We start from the raw sequence: 23172 nt of genomic DNA, 5'->3' as shown, positions 1-23172 counted from the left end.
ATGGCCGCGCCCATAAAACTGACAGCTGCCGTAGTAAAGGTAAAATATTGCCGTTTTCTGGTATATTCGTTTGCAATTTTCTTTTCCCTTACATTTTTCCGATGAACTAATTTGTAAGTTTACCTAATGAAACCAGCGTCCAAGTTTTAAATATTCACAGATCAGATTTTTGGGAGGATATTCTTCGCTTTTTTTCGGGCGATGATTTCGGTCGTAATAAGTAGCGACAGAAACCATTGAAAGAAGAACCAAATTATCGATATCATGTGTTTTGAATAGAGTAATTGAAACATGCCGCACATCTAAACTGGAATTCTATGGTATGATTTTCGATTTAAATATTCTAGCGTTTAGAAGATGGTCTGAAAAATGGTGATGGCTCACAGAAAGCTATCGGTTTCCTGCTCGGACACTGGACGGAGGACTGCCTCACCGTTACAGGCTGTTACAGATGTTTACATTCCACCGTCGAAGCCATTCAGCATAATCTTCAAGAAGTTTCTGGACACATTCCGGTGGGTAAGTTGAGGTCAGAAGAATTTGTTGGCCACCTAATCGTCTGGGGTTGCTTTCGTAATCAGATAGGTCTACACCGATCAATATGGTTTGTTGAAATATCTGCGATCATGAAGTCTGGTTTGACTTTGAGTTCAAGTCCTTAGGATGAATTTGGTAAAATTGTACCAGTGCTTAAAGGATGCTTAAACCCAACAATGTTCACTGCTGCAATCATCCTTCCTAGTTGCCACAATGGATGAATTGGCAATATTGGTTTCTGGATTGACAATATGGCCGGTACATCATAAAACAAAATCTCTAATGAGCAAATTAGTATTCAACTTTCCTCCAGGATTCTTCTCTGTTTAATTTAAAAGTTTCATTTTTTTAGGTTCAAAAGTATGTGGAATTTTTTTCCTCCGTCCGAATGAAATGGATGTCAATACTGCGCTTAGGGATATCAGACTAGCCATTGCGCGAGGTACAAAAACTGTCCAAGTAAGTTATTACGAAAATATTTCGACAGCTTCTTCCTTAATTTAAAAGCTGCAATTGATAGACACTGGATCATTATTGATTAGTACCGATTAACTACAGTCGGCCTCGGTTAATCTGTGCCTGCTTAAAATGTATTAAGTGCTTATTCCACATAAAAAACAAAATAACAGGTGCCTACTGTCTTTGACCTCCTCCGTTAAATGTAGTCACATGACAATTTAAACATTTGTAAACCAGATGATATACACCTTATTTCAAAGTTATTTTATTGAGCTAGCCTATAGTTTATCTTCATACATCAATTAATCCGTTCTAAAAAGCTTGGTTCATCACTTAATCAGTACCAGAAAGCTTATCAGTTATACAGATTAACCAAGGTTGACCATAGATAACAGTCCCTTGCTGGAATGTTATATTTTTAGAACTTTTTTGTCATATTTTATAGGGACACTCTTGGCCCGATCATATTTTTACCATGATTCTTCAAAACGAAGACGACAATTCGGTATCGATAGAGGAGATGTTCTGGTATCATTTGGACAATCGAGACGCTACTGAAGCCGACGTTGAAATTGTTAACAGCCCAGTCACAAGTGACTTTATCACGATGAGAGTTCAGGGCACAATACCCTTCCTTGTTGAACACAGTAAAAGCAAAGGTAAGAACCAGCAGAACGATTATCTCATCGATTTTAAGAGTATTTATAGTGCTAGTATTCACAATGATCAAGTCAAACTTAATAAGGATCACCTTGCAGCCTATGTTGGCTTTTAAGTGTGCATCATCCATCTGATTGGTTTTTCATTTCTCATTGAGCGCAGTAAAAGCAAAGATAACCAGCATGATGATCTCATTTTAAGAGCATTTTGAATGCCAGTATTCACAATAATTTAACCATTTAATTTCGCAGTTTACCCCAACTTCTAACCCTGTATCATTCATCTGTGGCGGGTGTTTCTTCTACATTTTCAGATAGCGTAATGCGAAGAATCGCCAACCAACTTCAACTGTTGATCGATTCAATAACCGCCGGTACACAGACCGTATTTCGAATTAATAACAGTAACATCTTGTTTCACGCGGGAGGTGTCGTGTCCGCTGAAGTTCACAGCGGGACCGCCTGCGCTGATTTGTGCGACTACATCATTATCGAAGAGGACAACGACGGTTTTGAAATCGTTCGAAAAAAGAAAAAAGATCGGAAAAAAGTACATCCCTTGTTCTATTCGTCATCATTTAGCTCTAAGACAAGCCTAAGCTTAGTTTGTTCCTACATTTCAGTGTGTAACCCAGCTAACAGATTAAGGTCGATCTTAATAAGGCTTCAGTTATTTTAGACAATATTAACTCAGGACTGAGCTCTCACTTCTTTTGGTGGGAAGGGTGGATTAGATCTTTATAATCCAAAGCACTGTCTATATGAAATTCGTGACAAATAAATACACTTAATACCGGTATGACAATTCAAAACATAAAATGCACTTGTACTCATAAAGCGGTTGAAAAGCTAGTCAATTTTCCATCAGTACGAGTTTGTTATTACAGGAGGTGATCTATGTGTCGATGTTAGAAAGATTTTCTGCTGAAAATGACATGGGGGTCGTACCATCTCATACACCTATCATAAATCAGGATCAAGGTATGTTCACAGTTGAAACCGTATTCGTAAAAAGCATAGAAGATAGTAGTCTTGGCTGTTGATATGTTATCAATACGTATGTGTACGTTTATTATATTAATGTATTGTTCATTAATCATATAAATGTATTGATCTTTCTTAAGCATCCAAGAAAATGTTCTCCGTCAATTTGCCATTGGACGTAATTTGTTCCATTCCGTCTGAGGAACCACTTGGTAATTTAGCATCTGAATTGATTATGGGCGTAACAGATCAGCTGGCCAGCATGGGTCGATGTATGTGCCAGTTTTATAATGTGAGTATCTGCTTCATGCTTGCCACTATCTCAATCCAAGACTATGTAAAATATAGTAAAGTATTAAGTAAAGAATAGTTACAAATAGTCGGCCACCTTGACAAAAAGTGGCAGTAAATGTGTTAGAACAAATGTATTTCTGTTGGTGTTTGTGAAAAGGTGTTGGTAGCTGCTAATTTGAGTTTTATGTACTTCTTATTTCATGATGTTTACAATGAATTTCTTGTCACATAGGGTGAAATTCGCAAACCAGTCGTCCATCACTTTCAACCGTGGTCTGACGGTCAATTTCTAACCGTAGTTTACCCAGATACATCAGAAGACGACGACCAGCTAGGTATAACTGAGAATTAAATCCCAGCCAGTTTGGGTTTGGTTTCATGAACCAATTCTAACCTAAAGCCTAGGGTTAACTCAATTGGTAAAAAGTTCATCTAAATATGAAGTGATCAATGACGGAATTGTAATTCTGAAAACCAGTATTTTTTCCACTATATTTAGCTTTTTACTATCATTTTAATTTTTTGCGCATGAAAATATAGAAAACTACAGAAAAATGCTTCACGAGAAATTTTTACTACCACTTGACCGACCGATGCTGAGACGTGGCAATCGATGTCGTTTCCGAGTTGGTTCATATAGCGATGGACTGTTGCGAAATCCACACGTGGGACTCAATTCACCCAGCAGTAAGTAGGAGTACTTCAACAAATGTTCTATGGTGTTATTATTCAGTACACGCTTAATACAATATTATTTGTCAAGGTGAAGTAAGTTGCATCCTACTAACATGGATGACTGTTTAACTTGGATTAAGCTTGGGTATCACTCCTAAGTCAGACAAATTTTCATGTCTGAAAAGCTGAAATGATTTATTTGTTGTCCAGTCGTAAGAGATTAATAGTTTCAAAATGTTTCAGGTGGAGAGGATTATCTAGTTTATGGCTTGTACGCATATCATCATTACATGCAAGATCGCATCGATGACAATGGTTGGGGTTGCGCGTATCGGTCTTTACAAACGTTGATATCGTGGTTTAATCATCAAGGCTATACAAATATATCGATTCCTACCCATCAGGAGATTCAGTCGGTGAGTACGGTTAAATTCGTGGCCATTGTATGATTGGAGGAGTGTCCGACATCTTGCGATGAAGGCTGTCGATCACTTTTGAATTTGTCACATTGCGTGCCGACTTATACATCATTCTAGCAAAACTAGAGAGTGTGCCACTTAATGATGCACTTTGAAGTTGCATTGCACTTCTATAAAGTTTGAAAAAGAAACTTTGTGAAGTGATAAAGATGTTGTATAAAAAGAAGTTTCAAAGGTATTTGTGAACATGTATATACAACAGAATACCGGTACCTGTAGTTGAAAACATGTATATACTTGGTATGATGAGAATTTTGGAACGATATCCAGATCCATAGGTATTTTCAAAGACAGATTTTACAGGATATAAACAGAATTACGAAATGCATTCCATTGAATTCATTCTTTTAATTTTGTAGGCTTTAGTTGATATGAAGGACAAAGAACCGTCATTTGTCGGTACTAAACGCTGGATAGGGTCAACTGAAGTTAGCTACTGTTTGGACTATTTTCTAGATGTATGATTCAAAATCAATATATAGATATGTTCCTCTTCGATTTTTTGGAAGTAATAATGTCTAATGGATTTGAATTGGTTTTGTTGTAGGTGGTATCGAAAATAATGTTCGTCAGTAGCGGCGCTGAACTAGCGAATAAAGGCAGAGAATTGGCCCAACATTTCCAAACACAAGGAACTCCAATTATGATCGGTAATGAGAAATCTTTATATTCCAATTAATCTAAATTTAAGTCTCCCTGGTGCTTTCAATGTTGACTGTTAAATGCAGCAATATTGAAGATTAGAAGAGATAAAGAATATACTCCAACAAATATTTGAGCTTAAAAGCATTAATTTGACTTAGATGATGGTAAAGGTATATATGATAGGAATGTTAGTCATATAATTGGCATGAAGAAAGCAACTGTGAAATCAATAATGATGATGATGGATCTATGTAGCGCTAAATCCAGCCAGGCTGCTCAAGAGTGCTTTACAAGTCATAAAATGCCTCATTTTACTTGCTTATCATTGATTGCCCGAAGGCTGACAGGAAGCTGTCCTGTATTTGCTTCAAGTGTTATGTATTTGTTTTCGTGTGTGATTAATTAGTATGATTTGATATTCAGGTGGCGGTGTGTATGCGCATACGATATTAGGCGTGAATTATAACTCGGTAACTGGTGATCTGAAATTCCTTATTCTCGATCCACACTACACAGGATCTGAAGACATCAAAGTTATTCAAACCAAGGTAAAATTCGTAACTTCGTTCTATGATAGTGGCAAGTTTCAAGCTCGTGTTGACCAGGAGGTGTTGAATATTGAAAGATTGTCAGATTGTCAAGCATTTCTTCAAGTGAGAATACTGTCCCTGGAACCTGTAGTTTTATTTTTGCAGGGTTGGTGCGGATGGAAAGGCGTGGATTTCTGGAATCAACAAGCGTATTATAATCTTTGTATGCCGCAGCGTCCTATAGTTATTTGAATCGTGTAGTAATTCTAGTCAAATGCTATTAAGAAACTCTGAAACAAAATGTCTCAAAAAGCAGAGATACACGTTATTTTTACGGTATTAAGTACGAGATACATTTCAGTTGATATTTAAACAGATAATGCTGTGTCAGAAGATCAGGTGAACTACCTTTTTATGGTGTGCGGGAATCAACAGTACCGTTTTGATGTCATGCTAGAGTTATAATATATCAAAAGTCACAGACTCATTTAATGCCAACACTTAATGAGAATAAATTTGCTCAATCTAACTCAAATTCAATGAAAATATCATTCTTCATATATCGCCAAATATATTACATTGCCAAGTTTTTCATTGGTCCCAACAGTGGCATTACGTAGGACTTTTACTGTATTGATACTTCAGTTGTGAAAATCAGAAAACTGCTGTTTCTGGTTTCAGATATCTTTGTTCTTGCATTGTAAATACCTATATTTGAAAACGTTTGCTTTAGTTTACGAAAAGTAAACATTTTGTAAATACATGTATCTGCAATATGAACTTTAGCACAAAAGGAATGCAACAAACCAGATATTTTTAATATATCAATGTACAATGTTTTATTTTATGAAAATTATATCGTTGCAGTTTAATGAGCACAAACAATTAAATTGGTTTTTATGATTTTTGTGTTCTTGGACTAGATCTGCATTTTATGCCCAGTCCAAATCTGGGTTCAAATGGAGATACTTGTTCAATTTTCAGATTTTCCGGTAATTGATATTTTACATTAAAAATGTTTACACTAGACAGTCTGGCCAGAGGAACAGTTGAGTGACATTAGCCAGGTTAACTACACTAGACTTTTGGTAGCAGGGGCAGATCTAGGAAATTTATGGCCAGGGTCCAGAAGAGAAGGAAGCATATTTTAGATAAAGCAGCCATCTTATTGGCTACTATTAGGATCCCACCCTTATTCTTAGATATTTTTGAAAAATATATGCAATTTCTGAAAGGATGTGTCAAGGGCAAGGGCAACTTCAATTGAAAGGCATCGGTCAGGAGCCCCCGAGAATCCCCTAAAATTGCCCCTGGGTACCTCTGCTCTTTTTAGCTCACTGTTGTCGATCTGAGGTTAACTTTTTGCAGGTCTATTGCAATTGATGACCAGGTTTGTTCCCATTATTTTGTGTTCACTATGAGAGGGTACATGGGTAATTGTGTTTTGTGCATTCTAAAGTTTATACGTATGTATGTATCGCGTGACATACTATTGTTAAATCAAATAAACTTGAATAAAATCTACGGTATTGGTATATATCAAAGATATCAGGATTGTTTTATTTCTCTGTGGTTTAAATTTCTTTCGAACATTGGCTTATAGACTTCAAACCTGAAGTACTGGGGCTTGGTGCGCAAAAAAGTTAGTATAAGATCACCAGTGGATAATTACCATAGTAACGATGAACTTTAATTGTCACTATGGCAACTATCCACTGGTAAACTCTCACCAACTTTGGAGCAACTGGCTCCTCAGGAGTCCTGGTTTTTCTTGATGCGTTCTGATTAAGATGTCCTTAAGCCAGATAGGGTTTACCTTTTGCATCTTTGCCCAGTTGCTGTTTTGTACAATATATTAATTCTTTTCACAATATATTAATTCTTTTTAAAAAACCTCTTCAATTACAATTAGAGGACTGGTCTTCTAATTTCAGAACTAGGACCTCTTCAATTTTTTTCTTCGGAATATTGCTCTCGGTAGATTTCTGCCATCAAATTCACCAAGAACCTTAAGTGTCCGGGTACCCCAGATACGCTAGTATTGTAGGGCAACTTCATCAGAACTGAGTTAACCATCATAAAGTGAAAAGTCTGTAGATACTCTAACTAGCAATTGAAAGAAAGTAGATAATCCCTCTCCTAGATGAGCACATTCAAAAAGAGCATAAGAATGACATGAAAGATGCATGTTCATATATCACTCTATCAATGTTTATTACGAAATACTGGTACTCAAACAAGATCAGAAAATCACTCCACATAGGCGATCGAATTTATTCGAGTAAGTCTAATATCTTATTTCGCAAAAGTTTCCATGCGATTAACGACATAGTTCGTCGTGTCGAGGAATCGTTCGACGCAGTTCGTTAAACACGATTCTGTTTTTCGATCGAGTTTATTTCCGGGTCTATCGGGCATACACAGTTCCCAGCATTCGTCGGCAATGCCGTGAACGAGTTGGTTAAATCGTTGTTTCTGAGTTTCAGCCTGGATGAAACGCTGCATCTGCGGATCTCTCTGCAGCGCGCTCATCTTATCGGAATCCATCGTGATTGCGAAAACCTGCTGCAACTGAAGAAAAATCGAGGATCAACTTAAAATATATCTGAGGTTTAGTGGTGACTTTTAACAAGTACCGGTAGCTTTTCCTTACTAACGTTAACAGACCCAACCAAATCGACCTCTAATTATTCGCTAGACCATATGCAATCCTTCAAATTCCTTAACGTTGCATTTCTTTGGCGCCTTACAATGATCTATGTCTGAATACCAGAATGAAGATTTAAAAGGGTCCTCTGTTGACGTTTGTGAATGGCGGCACTAGACTAAAACATTATAATAGGCCTATTAAGACTATGATGAATATATTGTAAATGTTGGATTGGTACTGGGATTCTAAGTTCAATCATATTCGATTGAAAAATTACAAATATTTTCCGAAAGATTTAAATTGTTAAATGATCAGACAGGAGTTTTTGTGATCAATAAACCACGAATTGAATTGGATTGAATACTTTTTGCTCGATCAACGACACCAATAACTATACATAACTAAAACAAACATATATGTCAGGCGTAAGAATGAATTTTTTAAATCTTGATTAAAAGTACCTGTCGCTGTCAATCGAGCGGAATAGCGAATAGATAGATAGATGAGGATTACTGGGATTACTTGATAAAAAAGACTAAAATCTTGTTACTCCGAGAGCATAACAACTTTGACTTGACGACCTTCTGCAATAAAATTCAAATCAAATTTATATTATAATTTGTATCATTTGTGTTTTACATGAAGAATAAATTATCATAAAAGTGTTGGAACGGATATTTTCATATGATCTAATTTCTAATTATTCATCAATATGGTCTTTGTAAAAGCGTTTAAAAGTGGATGAAAATGTGGGATTCGAACCCGATTGCCCCCTTTCATAGGAGTCATAGAGAAGCAATGGCGGCCAAGCTAGAAGACAAATCCATTTGGGAAGATGGAGAGGTAAATATCAGCCTTGAATCATAAGTTGCTGTCATTTTTTCACGGGAGTTAATTTCAGAACTTGTGTCCAATTTAATTTCTGAAGGTTGTGTGACTCTGTGTGATCTGTATTGTAGAAATTTCACTGTTTTTAAACCGATTTATGTCGTGTCATTCTCCAATTCTATTCAATTAAATGGTCTTTATTGATAGATTAAGCTTTTCATCTAACTGATTAAAGTAGTCCAAGTATGCATTAATTACCAAGATATAGAGAGTCGAATAAAGTGTTTGTTGGTTCATTTGATTGTCTATTTTTTAATTTGAATTTAAGGCCTTTTTACACGTCTTTTATGACACTGCACTGACTGACAGCGACATTGATTGTCACTCCACTGCACTGTCACTTCATTTGTCATGACGCAATTTGTATTATATAGGAGTCATTGGGTGAGGATATACTACGAATGTCCACTGATGAGATAGTCAGTCGAACCCGTTTGTTGGATAATGAAATTAAGGTAGGCTCTTATTCATTCCTGAACTACTACAAAAAATTGGGATTCCTATTATTTCAGTAATGTATTGTACTTGTTGGTTCAATTTGGTGTTTTATCCCATTGATTTTAAGATTATGAAATCTGAAGTGATGCGAATATCGCACGAACTTCAAGCGCAGAAAGAGAAAATCAAGGAAAATACCGAAAAGATCAAAATCAACAAAACATTACCGTATTTGGTTTCGAACGTCATCGAAGTAAGTTTTCTGACAAATGAAATACCCATATGTAAGCCATAAGTTTCGAACTTGTCAAATTCTTCTTTTGACCTCATTCAGTATGGCTGCTGTTTATGATATAGGCCTAAGTTAAAAATCTTATTCTCATGAACGTTGAAGAATGGTCACTGATATGAAGAACTAGCCCTATTTTGGTATTTTTTGAAAGGCCAATGAACTTTCTTGATGCATCTACTCCTCATATTTCAAAAAATTAAGAAAAAAATGAATCCTCAATCTAATTTGGGGCCTATCGTTTATATTGGTTACACTTGATATTTTGTAGCTTCTAGATGTTGATCCACAAGATATGGGCGAGGAAGATGGTGCAAATGTGGATCTGGATTCACAGAGGAAGGGCAAATGTGCAGTCATTAAAACATCTACTAGACAGGTATCACTTGATCTAATTCTTATAAATGTTCTTCAAGTCCCAGCATTTGTGTGATATTTCTATTTTGTGATCTGAAATGAAGCTGTTAGGTTGCTTCTGCTGAAGTCAGATCTGCACATAACCGTTTAACTCAGAAGAAAGCATACTTGAATACTTTTCTGATTTTAAAGATTCCTCCATCCAACTCTGATATCACTCAAGTCGGATGCATTTTCTGTTCCCATGAGTCATTGAGTTTTGACTTGAAGCATTGAACTAGCAAAACATTTTGGGTCTTTGACTAATATAGTGTTTAATTTTTCAAAAATATTTAGACATATTTTCTGCCGGTGATCGGTTTAGTCGATGCCGAGAAACTTCATCCCGGCGATTTGGTCGGCGTTAACAAAGATTCGTACTTGATTCTGGAAACATTGCCCGCTGAATTCGATTCTCGGGTCAAAGCTATGGAAGTCGACGAAAGACCAACTGAACAATACAGCGACATCGGTGGTCTGGATAAACAAATTCAAGAGGTAAGTTGTTGATTAATGTCTGGAGAGGTGGATTCTTCTTAAAGGAGAGGGTTCTAATGCCACTTCCATCAATGATGATGTGAAGAACAACACTAGCGTTTGGCTTTATGTTGATCCGGTAGTACTATTTGATTTTTCATCCTATTTCAGTTAATTGAAGCAGTTGTTTTGCCTATGACTCACAAAGAAAGATTTGAGGCATTGGGAATCCAACCACCAAAAGGTAGCTATCTCTAAAACTGTATGCAGATCGAATAATTTGGTACAAAGAAAGTCCTCTGATCAATCAAACCATTTGATGTAGCTGATGTTATGATATAAAGTTAACATATAATATTATGTTTATGACGAATTTGAATCTAAAAAATATTTCAAATCTGATAGACCTGCCATATTGTTGACAATGGTCTGTTGGTGAATAACAAGTTTGCCTGATTTCAGCTAGTATAATTTTAAACAACCTTATTTCTCATTATTGACAGGTGTCCTGTTGTACGGACCTCCTGGTACGGGTAAAACTTTGTTAGCCCGGGCTTGTGCGGCTCAGACGAAATCAACGTTTTTGAAATTAGCCGGGCCGCAGTTGGTTCAAATGTTCATCGGTGACGGAGCCAAGCTTGTTCGGGATGCCTTCGCTTTAGCGAAAGAGAAGGCTCCAGCCATCATATTCATTGATGAATTGGATGCAATAGGTAAATGAAATAACAAAGGGGTGAATAGGGGGCACCTTTTTAACGGGCGATCTAAGCATCTCACATTGCGCACGGCAGTCAATATCACAGATGCCCCACCCAAAAAATGTGGATCATTCTACAACTCTCATTCTGTTTGATTCTAAAAAAACTGACCAAAATTTTCCAATTTAACTATTCAGATCTAACTGAATGCACAACTTATCTTGTGTATACTATTGCCATCAAGATTTATTTGTATGATATATGTGTATAGTGTATTGAAAAGTGTTATTTTGAAATTATTAAGGAACGAAACGTTTCGATAGCGAAAAGGCCGGCGACAGAGAAGTACAGAGGACTATGTTGGAGTTGCTTAATCAGTTGGATGGATTTGCTCCAAGCTCTGATATTAAGGTTCGTTTTTAACCAACATTCACATTTTTTTCTGTTTTCAAGTGGTTTTCAACATTGAAATCTACTGAATTTGCATGCTAGGTTCAGCAGTGACCCGGCTTAAACTAATGTGGTATAAGCAGCAATATTACTCCACTATCTACTATCTTAAAAGATATTCTTCATTTATTAGTTGTTATGAAATATCCTGTATTTTCTTGACGGGTATTTTTAGTTTTTGTAACTGTTCTTGAACGGAATTTGTGTTGCATCGATTGTAGGTGATAGCTGCCACAAACCGAGTCGATATTCTCGATCCCGCTCTGCTGAGATCCGGTCGTCTGGACAGAAAGATCGAATTTCCATCTCCGAACGAAGATGCTCGAGCGCGAATCATGCAGATTCACTCCAGGAAAATGAACGTCAGGTTAGCATCATCTTGAATATGAGATAATGTATTGATCTGACTAAATCGACAGTATATTCATAGTTAATACTATATTAACTACTCTATTTAGGGCTCAATATCCACAAAATCGGATTCATTTCTAGTTTGGGCGGTAATTTTTGGGACCCCTGGGAGATGTGCTCCTGTAGCTTTTCACCTAAAAGACAACCTATAACAAATATGAAATGATCGTACGTATGAGTTTGTTGATTACAGCAAAGATGTAAATTACGAAGAATTGGCTCGCTGTACTGACGATTTCAATGGAGCCATGTGTAAGGCTGTTTGTGTAGAAGCTGTAAGTATCGTTTTAAATAATGCAGCGTCATTTGCTTGATATAGGCAGTATAGGGGAAATATTGATTCCAACAAATTGAAGGGTACAGAGTCATTCACATCATGAGTTTTGCTGCAGTAGCATTCGCTTAATTCAGATAACCTGGGACTAGAAAATTTTGTCTGAATTAAACGAAATCCGAATTATGTGCTCTCATTTGAATAAAAGAAACAACCTATAGGGGACTGGAATTTTAGTTCGAAATAAGTGAAAATCTGAATAAAACCGATCCAAATTAAAGAGTTATACAACTGTACTGTACATTGAAGATAACTTCTCTTAATATCAATGATGGTGTTATCTTGTGTTGTATTGTGCTTTCAAAGCTATACTCCGTGATAAAACTGATTTCAGGGAATGATCGCTTTAAGAAGGGAAGCCACAGAGCTGTCACATGAAGACTACATGGATGCTATCCTTGAAGTACAAGCTAAGAAGAAAGCCAATCTAAATTATTACGCTTAATCTACAATGTTTAATTTCATTCAATGCCGTGCAAGACGTGTTTCTTGATGTAAATAATAAATAGATGTATTGTCAATAGATGAATTTTGATATTTGAACGGAAAGGACGGAGTCTCTTTGTCAGCTGAATTTCTTACTTAGGTGTCTGCTCATATTCTTGAAAATCTCCACTCGAACAATGTCCAACACTTTCGGAGACGTCACCAAAGTTGATGTGATCAGAAATGCCATATAATGTGTGACTGCTACCCTACCATCAACCTGGGACTTGTCGAACATCACTCTCCAGGATATGTGGAATTTTTTCTGATGGCACCAAAATATGCATATACAAGTCATGTGCATGTACAGCAGTCACTGGCACAGTGGAATACCTACAATACGATTGTATATTACTCTTTGTGCTCTAGAATGAGAACGTTAGAGGTCTAAAACAGCATTCAGCAGATTTGAGCATAATTGCGAATTTGGACCATTGGAATAATGTTCAAAAGTGAAGAAGTGTAGGTACCACTAGCTGGGATTTCCACATGGCAAATTTAATCTGCTATAGGCCAAGTAAGGGGAGTTTTCAATTTAACCATAATGCCTGGGTTAAATCATTTATGTAATTTACAACAGTTGCAGCTTTTTGTAGTTAACTTGGTAATATGATTATTCCTGGACTTCGCATATCCGTGTTGTAATTCTTAATGGTCCGAGTCTGTATCATTGATGTAATCCGTAGATTAGGGAGAACCAGTAAACAATTTTGTCTTTTTTCTAATATCGCACACTTTCATTAAAAATTGCGGCCACTGACCGTAAAATCTTAAATAAGTGGTCCGCTTACGACAGGATATATTTGCAGAGGGTCGAATATATATCTCTGCACTACTTAATTCAATTGACATCAACATTAGGTTAGATTTGAACGATTCAAAAGTAGCCAATTCAAAGGCCTGTTGCCGTTGGTGTTGGTGGTGTGCCCCGTGCCAGTCGGTCAACACGCCAAGGCATAACCTTCAACTTTCAACTGCTTAGAATGTAGGAAATGGTTATTTAGCCGGATCCGGTTATGGACTTATAAAAGATATTTTGCCGGATCCAAATATTATATAACAAAAAAAATCATTTAACCGGGTTTTTAGGGTCTGGGTTTCAATAGGGTTAGTGTCAAGAGGGTTCCGGTTCACAGCTAGGGATAGAGGGTTAGGTAAAACATTTGGGTAGTTTTCAGTGGTCTAGTGCTAGTGGGGAGACGCTGCGCTAGTAGTTTACTGGCCCGGGTTCGAGTCTCGCTCTATCCACTCTATTTTCTCAAATTCTGTTCTCAACACTTCCTTCGAATTTTCTAAGTCGCATGAGCAGAGTAAATCAGCCAATTAGAGACGATATTCGGCAAAATATCTTCAGAAGTCGGTGACTGGATCCGGTTAAATAACCACAGCCTAGAATGTATCTACTGAAGATGTGCTGGTAACTGATTTGTTATTCGATGTGTTTCAGTTATAGATTGTATTAAACTTCAAGTTCATAGTCATAAAATGGACGTGTCAAAAAGAAAGTGGTCCGAAAAATCGACTGGTATGAATAAATATCGCAAGGAAGAAAACAGCAGAAATCCGTACGTGAATCCAGTTGTTGAAAAAGGAATCCGTCAAATCAATTTACAGTTGATTCAGGATGATGAAGAGAAAAATGGTCACTTGGAAGATCTAGTATTTGGAGATTCTAATGATTTAGTTGAGAGACTAGAGGTAAATGTGATACTAAGCGTTTAAGTTTATATCTGGTTTCAAGTGTTGGTGTAGATATCGTGTAGACCTACCATAAAATTAGGCAGGAAAATGAAGTTATTTTGTAATATGTTAACAGGAAGCTGAAGAAGATGAATCGAGCAATAGACTGGAGGGGCTTGGTGTTATTGACCGTAAACCTGCGTGGGATGATGATGATGATGACAAAGCTGTATTCAGGTATTAGTACCGTATCTAAGTTGTTAAGAATAGGCCTATACATTGGGTTCTTGGATTGCTGTGCTGCTGTATATATGAGTATAGAATGAGTGCGTAGTTGAGGGAATTAGAAAATTTGCACTGGTCGTTTTTATGTCAGTGTGTAATTGTTAGCATTGCTAAATCTTATCATTTTTCAGTGTTAATGTTCAAAAGAGTAAAATATATTCTGAAGTTCGGAAACCAAATGAGGAGATTCTTCCAGTTTCGACATATAAAAAGCGTCTAAAGCAAAGGTACTTTTTGACATTAGACAGTAAATCTTGCCTAACTCTGACAAACTGGGACCGACAAAATAAGCGAAGTCCGATTTAAGGATAGGAAAATACCTTGAGAAGTTAGAAAATGATTTCGTTTTTGTCAGAGTTAGTCAAAAGTTTGAGTTGGTCATGTCAGAGTTAGGTGAGGGTTACTGTGGTCAGTTTATATGACTATTTTGATGTATTATTAGTGTTATGAAGTATTACATTTTTGTTGTTTCGATTATTTTAGATTTGAAAAGGTAACCGGTGGAACCCCATCTTGGGCTGAGTTTAAAACAACTGCGGATGGTAAATATTAGCCTCTAGTATTTAACACTGTTTAGAAAGAGTAAAACTCTTGTCGAACTTCATTACAGTGAAGTGAACCCTCTAGGAGTTCCCAAATGTTATGCAAATTAGCGAGTGGTTGGTAGTTGACTCGGGGATGTCAGGTTGTGGATTCGAACCTTGCGCAGTCAGTACGGTTGTATCCCTGGGCACTTAGCATTGGTACCTCCACCAAGATCTTCAATGATTGACACAGTAACATTTTGAAGTTCCCTATTCGTTTATTTTACAGAGAATATAGAAGAAGATTCGGGAACTGTTAATAATTATCTAGAAAAAGATGTCTCGTTACCATCTCATACTTTAGACTATAATCAGCACAATAGTTTTGGATTTACTGCCAAACAACATGTAAGTAAAAGTGGAGATACTTCGTTATCGGCTGTTATTTGCTTATTATAAAAGGCTAAGGAATTTTCACTATATGAATTGGCATGTGTTGTTCATTTTTAGCGGCCGTTAGAATCTGTGGAATTTCATCCGGCGTTACACATCAGATTGATAGCGGGTGAAGCAGGTTTTGAACTATTACAGGTAAAATATTGAAGCAAGTGAAATTAAAATTTTCTGGTGTATTCTGTTTAACATTTATCGCAAAACACAGTGGACAAGTATCATATTCAACCCATTTTATTCATAAATCAAGAGCAGTCCTCTTGTTTGTATAATACGTATATATTCTCTTTTATGTTCAATAAAAGTATGTATTTTATAATATATATATTTCTATAAGGGTGTTTCATATGAAAGCTTGAAGAAGTTAAGAATCGAAGCATTTCCGATTAAAACAGCTCGTTTTACAAAATGCGGCCAGCAAGTGATTCTTGGCTCGATACGACAAAAAACGTTCTACAGTTACGACATGATGGCTGACAAATTATTGACGATACCCAGGATAAAAGGTACCATAGGCTGTCTGATATCTTATCATCAGAAAACTCCCGGAAGTTAGAAACAAAACCCCTCGATAATGTCAAGAAAAACGTATTTATCTAATACAGTCAAAATCTGTTATAATGCCATCCCTTTTTATGCCATTGCTCGCTTAACGCCAACGTTTTTCAGAGAACAAATTTGCCCAATTTAAATGAAATTCAATGAAAATACCTGTACCATTCTTTTTGACACCAATTTCTTTATAACGCCATGTTCTCCATTGGTCCAAACAGTGGCATATTAATTTAGTAGGGCTAGTTAATTTAGTAGGCTGATCGGACAGTTTGGCTACTACTTCCAGCTTCGACTGTTTAGCCTACTAAATTTCACAGTCATAAAATTAGTACCAAATCTCCCCGGAGGCAGTTTTTGAAATTTGTTTCCTTATTCGTACAATGCAGATAAATCAATTTCTTTGATCATTTTCCACCTCACGGAATCACTTTAAGCCTCTAATACGGACGTTGTTACTTACAGGGATAATGGATTCGTGTAGTTCGATGGGTAGATTTGTAGTTTCACCGGATGGCAAGTTCATAGCATTTCATGGCACATACGGACACATTCATTTAATATCTGCGAAGGTGAGTGTGCCCTTGAAGGGCTCATTTTTGTTTTTTGTTTTTGAAACTCAACCCTGATACTGGTACATAGAAAATGTACTTTTCTTTCTTTGAATGAAACTTAAATTTGATTCGATAGTAATATTTTGCTTCGATTTATCAGAGCTTAAAATTAATTTTCAATTGTACCGAACTGGTCCATTCTGATACAGTAGACTCCACCGAAAGTCAAATGTTTTTGGACTGTGAAAGTTTTTCCGACTTATTAAGCGATATCCGAGTTGGATGGTTTATAATTCTAGGGTAGGAGAAAAAGAATTTAATAAGCACTCAAGTTTAACAATTATCGTAGTCAGTCAGATTTGAATTGAGCAGTTCGTACTGTTGTAATGTCATAATCATTTTGTTATCATCAGTAAACAGCGTTGATTTATTTTCTACAGTCAAAAGAATTGATCGACAGTTTTAAAATGAACGGTCAAATCGACGCGATAACGTTTAATCCGAGCGGTGATCGAATGTTCTCGCACGGAGATGACGGCGAAGTGTACGTCTGGGATGTAAACAACAGATCGTGTGTGCATAAATTCTGCGACGACGGATGTGTGAAAGGAACGTCGTTAGCGGTGTCCAGTAATCAACAATATCTCGCATGCGGGTAAGTCTTCCAGTCTGGATCGAAGTGATTCAGATCAGCTGGACACGTTTCATTAGGGGTCATTCATTTATTAAGTACGCATTAAAGGAGGGGGGAGGGGTCAGTGCAATTGCGTACTGTAATGCTTAATGTATATGAAAAAATGGCCGATTTTGCGTACAGAGGGGGGGTTGAGAAATTCAAATCTTATGCATACGTAATAAATGAATGATCCCTTATAATTTATCATAGAAGTCTCATCGAAATGAACTATAGTTTATTCTGATTTTGTGAGTATATTGATATTTTTTGTGCGTAAAAAAGAGAAACAACTCTCAAGTGGTTATCGAGCACATTCAGAGTCACTTGATCAAAATTTGTTTCGAATCAGGGCGTTTTACTACGGTACACTTGAATACGATTATATTCAAGATTTTTTTATGCAATAGATGAATATCATACGTCTCAAATGGAATATTGAATCACAAAACAGAATATCGAATTCCAGGCTAATCAAAACACATTGTTTTCATCATTGTAATCTTTGGATGATTTTTCAGCTCTTCGAGTGGTATAGTGAATGTCTACAACTATGAAGCCTGTCAAACTCAGTCATCGCCGAAACCTTTGAGAATAATCGGAAATCTAACGACGAGTTGTGACTTCATGAAATTTAATTCGACGTGCGAATTGTTAGCAATCGGATCTAGTAGTACAGTGAAGGCTATTAAACTGGTATGTCGAGAAATGTCATGTTATCTCCAAAAAAACATCTCTATCACGTAGATTGTTGTTAAGTTATTTAGAGTCCAATTCTTGAACGGCGTGAATCTTCTGACTGGCCTTAATTCATCGGATTAAATATAATATCGTAAAGCCTGTCGTCATCTTATGACTAATCCATCAAGGCAGAAGATTCAGTTCAGGACCGAGCGCATCGGGTGACTCGAATAGTCTTAGTCTTTTCGTTAAAACGACCTGTATGTATAGGTACACTTAACATCCATATTCGTACCATTTTCAGATTCATTTTCCCACGATGACAGCCTTTGCGAACTTCCCGGATAAACCTATCAATGATCGCCACAGGACGGAGTTCAGTTTGGCGGCGAGAAAATATGTGCCGACATGCGTTGATTTTTCACCGAATAGCGGATTTCTTGCAGTCACCACTAAAAAGGGTTTAGGAGAAAGTTATAGGTAAGGAGTGGTAGAAAGTGGTAGTAACCTTGTCTACACAAGGACCAGGGCCTAGTTGTACAGTTGTGGCTCGAGTCCAAGGTTGGTCTTAAATTAGGGACTGGTTCCATAGTCGAGACTTAAGTCTAAAAGTGGTCTTAAATATTAAGACTGGTCTTAAGCTGTTAGATTAGCTATAGAACTAAGATGGTCTTAGACTGGTCTAAGTCTAAGCCATGACTATGGAACCGGCCCCCGAAGACTAGTCTTAAGTTAAAAGATTGGCTTTAGACCAGGCTGGTCTTAGACTGGTCTTAAATGTATAAGCCATGACTGTACAACAGGCATCTGAATTTTACCGTAGTCTATAATTTTACCCAGTTAGGAGTCTTATCCTTTTGTGTATGAAGCTTTGTATTTGATGATTTTTTAGTGTTGCCTGATTGAAACAGTAATTTACTGTGGTGTACAGTAGATCCTGCCTATAGTAGTACCAGTCTATTTGGTAATCCACTTGAACCTGTAGAACATTATTTCTGTCCCTTCTGTTTTTCATTGTGAAAAAAATGCAAAAATCTATACCGTTTTTGTTGGTCCTGGCATTACCGCTATAGACTATAGAGTCTAGTGGACTCTACACCCAAAGACATAATCCAGCACCTCTTTATGATGTGAAGTTGCTGTAATTCGTAATACCTCCTGTACCAGGACAGAGAAACTCCTCTTTTTTCATGCGCACACATACCACCCGTTGAAAAGGTTTTTGAATACACATCAGTGTTCCATTTCATTGCAGGCTCAGGCATTATGAAAACTACTAAGGTGATCTAATACCGAATGAAGATGACCCGTCAAGTTGAATAGACTTCGACTAGATGTATTTTGGCTTATAGGGTTTTAACGGTTTACGTTCAGTTGTACAAATGAATGGTAATTGTACGAAAATAAAAATCAATAATCAATAATACCACGAACTTTATGTTTTATGAACCAATTATTTTACAATAGTAATTCCATTTGACTTTGATAATCCGATGCTCAGGAAAACCCAACAAGACTGACATACAACCAGCATTCACTAGAAATTATTGGCCAGGCCCCATAGTCAGAGATTCCATTTCTGGTTAGAAATCAATGTTTTAGTTCAGCAGCCCATTGGTGCTGATCTTTAAGACCTACCGTAGTATATCAGGTATGCACTACCAAAACTGACTGAGCTAGGCCACAGGATGTCCTCTCAAGCAAAGCTGAAATAGACATAAGTGACATGGACATTGCCAAAGTCATTATTTAAGCTATTTGTCTTATGTACACAATTTATTTTCCTATACTATACAAAAATGGAAGGCTATGCATATAAAAAGTCTTTTAGATTAATCCGCGCAATTGCCGACCTTTTTCTTCTTCAAAAATTCATTCACTTCATCCTCCAATGTTTTCTGTTTGCGTTGTTTATTCATTGGCGATATCACTTTCACGTAGAGCATACACACCCCGGACAGACCAAACATAATACCGGCTACCTTTACTATCGGGGATACCATCTCTGCATTGAAAAAATAAAGTTCAATTTATTCATTTCTAAGGTCCAGGTAAATTTTAGTCAAGCTAAATGAAGCATCTAATTCTCACCGTTATCATTGAGTGCTAGGAGCTTTCTTCACTGCAACTTTCGGTGGATCTGAACTGATCTTTGATTCTTCACTGTGTTGCTGTAGCTGCTGATCTTTGTCCTTCTGCAATGCCTGCTCGTCTGCGTATTTCTTGAGAGCCGGATTCCAGATGTAAAAACCACTGAGAATGCCAAGAAATGTGACAAAGTAAATTTGATGTTTCGGTGTCCTCCGTAATTTGCGTATCATTTCTGAAAAAAATAACGGCACTACAAAAAAATGAGAGATAACTCCAGAAACCGTGGCAAAGAAGCTTAAAGCACTTCCCATAAACAAAGCAATGGGTCCCGATCAAATACACCCCAGGATTTTACATGAGGCAGCAGATACGCTTTCGGTAAGTCTTGCCCACCTATTTGATAAGACCCTGAAAGCTGGTAAGATACCTGGGAACTGGAAAGAGGCCCACGTGAAGCCGATACATAAAAAAGGCACTAAAAGTAAGGCTGAAAACTTCAGGCCAGTGAGTCTAACCAGCTGTGTATGCAAAGTAATGGAGTCGATCGTGAGGGACAAGGTGATGTTACATCTCCTTGATAATAATATAATTTCACCTGATCAACATGGATTTGTTAAGGGTAAATCGACCAATACACAGCTAGTTGAAACCCTAAATGACTGGACGACTTATCTTGACAACAACGAAACATTTGATGTGGTATTTCTTGACTTTAAAAAAGCCTTTGACAAGGTCGCACATAAAAGACTGCTCAAGAAGGTAGAAAATTACGGAATAAGGGGAAAACTTTTCGATTGGATCAGTGACTTCCTAGCCAATAGAAAACAGGCTGTTTGTATCGACGGTGATTTATCTGGATGGAAAACTGTAACCAGTGGAGTCCCTCAAGGTAGCGTTCTAGGCCCATTGCTGTTTGTGATATATATCAATGATCTACCTAGTGGCATCAAAAGTACAATGAAGATGTATGCTGACGACACAAAAATATTCAGGGTAATTAGAGATGATAATGATGGGAACATCCTTCAACATGATCTGAATATGTTAAGTGAGTGGGCATTAAAGTGGCAAATGCAATTCCATCCAGAGAAATGTATAGTTATGCATTTTGGCAAAAATGACAGACCGTATGAGTACACAATGATATCAGAAGGAAAAACCGTTAAAATCGCCGGAAGTAGCATTGAAAGGGACCTTGGGGTTCTAATAGATCATAAGCTAAGCTTCAAAGACCAAACAAATGCCGTAGTAAATAAATCGAACAAGGTGCTAGGGATAATAAAAAGAGCTTTCACCTATTTGGAACCTAGCACTTTCTGTCTACTATACAAGGCCTTAGTACGCCCAATACTGAAGTACGGCATATCTGCATGGAGACCCCGGTTAAAAATGGACACAGAGGCACTCGAAAAGGTACAGCGGAGGGCTACGAAGCTGGTTCAAAGCCTTAGAGATATGTCGTATGAAGACAGACTGAGACACCTAAAACTGCCGACCCTCTCTTACCGTAGAGACAGAGGCGATATGATTATGACATATAATTATATAAGTGGGCACTATAATGTCAACACCTCAAAGCTGTTACCCCCTGAAGTGAGCCTTCGTCAACTTAGAGGGCATAGTAAGAAACTCAAGAAATTAAGGTCGAAAAAAGAAGTTAGAAGGATGTTCTTTACTCAAAGAGTAGTAAACATGTGGAACACCCTCCCCGAAAAAGTGGTATCGGCCACCTCCACAGACTGTTTTAAATCAAGGCTTGATAAATTCTGGAAAGATAAAATGTATTTATACTAGACTATTTTATTTTATTTTACGTTTTTCTTAGATACGGAAATTTGAGGTGAAGTATATAGTTACAAATTGATTTTCATACTAACAACTAACTGATGATGACGACCCTAGCTGGAATGGTGTATCCAGGGTGCGTGCCGGTGGGGTGGTTTACTACCCCGTGCGCCTAGATTTGGATAGGCTGAAACAAATCACACAGGTGTTGCCGGATTAACAGCTGGGTACCAAACTGCTAGGGTTTCGTCAAAAAATGTATCTAATAATTTTCGAGTAATCATTCAATCAATCATTGTTAACCAATTCGTCAAATTTAATTAAATGTTTTTAGTAAAAGTTATGAAAATTCCAATTACTAATCAATAGTACTTATCAATGAGTTAAAAACCATTTTACTTATCATGAGTATAAAATTACTAAAATTAACGATTAACAACAATCATGTTGATTTTAATTACTAATTCAACGCGTTAACTGAATAACCAATAGAGAAGGGAGTCTCTGTCTTTCCCCAAACCGGGAAGACTATCAACGAGATGAGAAACAACGAGGAGGATAACCACAGGCTCGAAGGAGCCTACCACAGATCCTTCACAATTGATGATGATGATGATGATGATGAGGGTCTCGAACCCAAACCCATGGGCCAACTATTATTAGGCGTCAGTGTTGGGAAGAAGCTGTCAAAAATGTTCACACTTTTCTCTAGGCCTATCATGTCTATAAAATATTAAGATATCTTTTTAGAAGCATGTATTCTATCCCTATCGACGTCATCTTTATTGGGAAACTACATATTGTAGAGGTTTCGCTACATTAAAAAAGGAGAATCTTGAAAATGCAGTGAAAAATAGATGAATTACCAAATCATAAATCTTGTGGAGAGAATCTTCCTCAACCATCGTCCAGTTCCGGAAACGCTCTTAAAAATTGGTAATTGGGTTCGAATCCTAGAATCAGCTTTTAAGATTACTGCAAAAAATGAAAATACTCCATAAAGGAACCTTTGTTCTAAATAAAAAGTACATCGAAAAACTCACAATTACCGATCAACTTTGAATAAACGATGACATATTAAGATATTCTGCAACGCATATTTTACGGATTCGAAC

The 23172-nt window shown here is 37.0% G+C and overlaps 4 protein-coding genes across 10 annotated transcripts; 3 read left to right on the top strand and 1 right to left on the bottom strand.

The window, feature by feature from the left end:
- LOC141905178 (ufm1-specific protease 2-like) lies at positions 1-6787 on the top strand. Its single transcript, XM_074793959.1, has 14 exons — positions 1-39; positions 348-519; positions 890-996; positions 1442-1655; positions 1970-2205; positions 2543-2636; positions 2780-2931; positions 3166-3268; positions 3474-3620; positions 3852-4024; positions 4447-4545; positions 4635-4737; positions 5156-5280; positions 5428-6787. Exons 1-14 carry the CDS (start codon positions 1-3, stop codon positions 5512-5514), a joined length of 1851 nt encoding a protein of 616 aa, XP_074650060.1. The 3' UTR covers positions 5515-6787.
- On the bottom strand, positions 6781-23001 carry LOC141905180 (mitochondrial import inner membrane translocase subunit Tim8 A-like). Of its 6 annotated transcripts, none has more exons than XM_074793964.1 (7): positions 22924-23001; positions 20273-20504; positions 20035-20186; positions 19820-19887; positions 8435-8496; positions 7916-8087; positions 6781-7833 (listed from the first exon to the last, which is right to left on the bottom strand). In XM_074793964.1, the coding sequence occupies exon 7, from the start codon at positions 7807-7809 to the stop codon at positions 7558-7560; it is 252 nt and encodes an 83-aa protein (XP_074650065.1). In that variant the 5' UTR covers positions 7810-7833; positions 7916-8087; positions 8435-8496; positions 19820-19887; positions 20035-20186; positions 20273-20504; positions 22924-23001; the 3' UTR covers positions 6781-7557. The 6 variants fall into 6 exon arrangements, 5 of the variants coding, with proteins under 5 accessions (XP_074650065.1, XP_074650066.1, XP_074650062.1 ...); XM_074793965.1 differs by having other exon boundaries at positions 7920-8087; XM_074793961.1 differs by lacking the exon at positions 7916-8087 and having other exon boundaries at positions 8374-8496.
- On the top strand, positions 8679-12794 carry LOC141905177 (26S proteasome regulatory subunit 6A-B). The gene is made up of 11 exons (XM_074793958.1): positions 8679-8755; positions 9175-9255; positions 9366-9491; positions 9799-9906; positions 10221-10421; positions 10572-10644; positions 10904-11113; positions 11403-11509; positions 11770-11915; positions 12153-12234; positions 12628-12794. Exons 1-11 carry the CDS (start codon positions 8711-8713, stop codon positions 12736-12738), a joined length of 1290 nt encoding a protein of 429 aa, XP_074650059.1. The 5' UTR covers positions 8679-8710; the 3' UTR covers positions 12739-12794.
- Positions 13511-19602, top strand: LOC141905176 (U3 small nucleolar RNA-associated protein 18 homolog). Of its 2 annotated transcripts, none has more exons than XM_074793955.1 (13): positions 13511-13640; positions 14227-14477; positions 14596-14696; positions 14876-14971; positions 15228-15286; positions 15558-15676; positions 15779-15859; positions 16059-16227; positions 16739-16845; positions 17268-17482; positions 18022-18196; positions 18486-18661; positions 19437-19602. In XM_074793955.1, exons 2-13 carry the CDS (start codon positions 14265-14267, stop codon positions 19459-19461), a joined length of 1536 nt encoding a protein of 511 aa, XP_074650056.1. In that variant the 5' UTR covers positions 13511-13640; positions 14227-14264; the 3' UTR covers positions 19462-19602. The 2 variants fall into 2 exon arrangements, with proteins under 2 accessions (XP_074650056.1, XP_074650057.1); XM_074793956.1 differs by lacking the exon at positions 13511-13640 and adding an exon at positions 13717-13764.
- Positions 23002-23172: the final 171 nt, after the last annotated feature.

The sequence above is a fragment of the Tubulanus polymorphus genome, chromosome 5 (genome assembly GCF_964204645.1).
Source record: "Tubulanus polymorphus chromosome 5, tnTubPoly1.2, whole genome shotgun sequence".
Taxonomy (NCBI): domain Eukaryota; kingdom Metazoa; phylum Nemertea; class Palaeonemertea; order Tubulaniformes; family Tubulanidae; genus Tubulanus; species Tubulanus polymorphus.
This window is presented reverse-complemented; position numbering and strand designations above follow the sequence as displayed.

What these genes read in the sequence shown, in the direction of transcription:
- LOC141905176 (XM_074793955.1), top strand. Translation starts at nt 14,265, where the DNA reads ATGGACGTGTCAAAAAGAAAGTGGTCCGAAAAATCGACTGGTATGAAT. An exon ending in GATGACAAAGCTGTATTCAG is followed by an intron (nt 14,697 to 14,875) that starts GTATTAGTACCG and finishes ATCATTTTTCAG; the next exon opens with TGTTAATGTTCAAAAGAGTA. An exon ending in AAAAAGCGTCTAAAGCAAAG is followed by an intron (nt 14,972 to 15,227) that starts GTACTTTTTGAC and finishes CGATTATTTTAG; the next exon opens with ATTTGAAAAGGTAACCGGTG.
- LOC141905177 (XM_074793958.1), top strand. Translation starts at nt 8,711, where the DNA reads ATGGCGGCCAAGCTAGAAGACAAATCCATTTGGGAAGATGGAGAG. An exon ending in TGGATAAACAAATTCAAGAG is followed by an intron (nt 10,422 to 10,571) that starts GTAAGTTGTTGA and finishes ATCCTATTTCAG; the next exon opens with TTAATTGAAGCAGTTGTTTT. An exon ending in TCCAGGAAAATGAACGTCAG is followed by an intron (nt 11,916 to 12,152) that starts GTTAGCATCATC and finishes TGTTGATTACAG; the next exon opens with CAAAGATGTAAATTACGAAG.
- LOC141905180 (XM_074793961.1), bottom strand. Translation starts at nt 7,809, where the DNA reads ATGGATTCCGATAAGATGAGCGCGCTGCAGAGAGATCCGCAGATGCAG.
- LOC141905178 (XM_074793959.1), top strand. Translation starts at nt 1, where the DNA reads ATGGCCGCGCCCATAAAACTGACAGCTGCCGTAGTAAAG. An exon ending in GAGGTACAAAAACTGTCCAA is followed by an intron (nt 997 to 1,441) that starts GTAAGTTATTAC and finishes CATATTTTATAG; the next exon opens with GGACACTCTTGGCCCGATCA. An exon ending in AGAAAAAAGATCGGAAAAAA is followed by an intron (nt 2,206 to 2,542) that starts GTACATCCCTTG and finishes TTGTTATTACAG; the next exon opens with GAGGTGATCTATGTGTCGAT.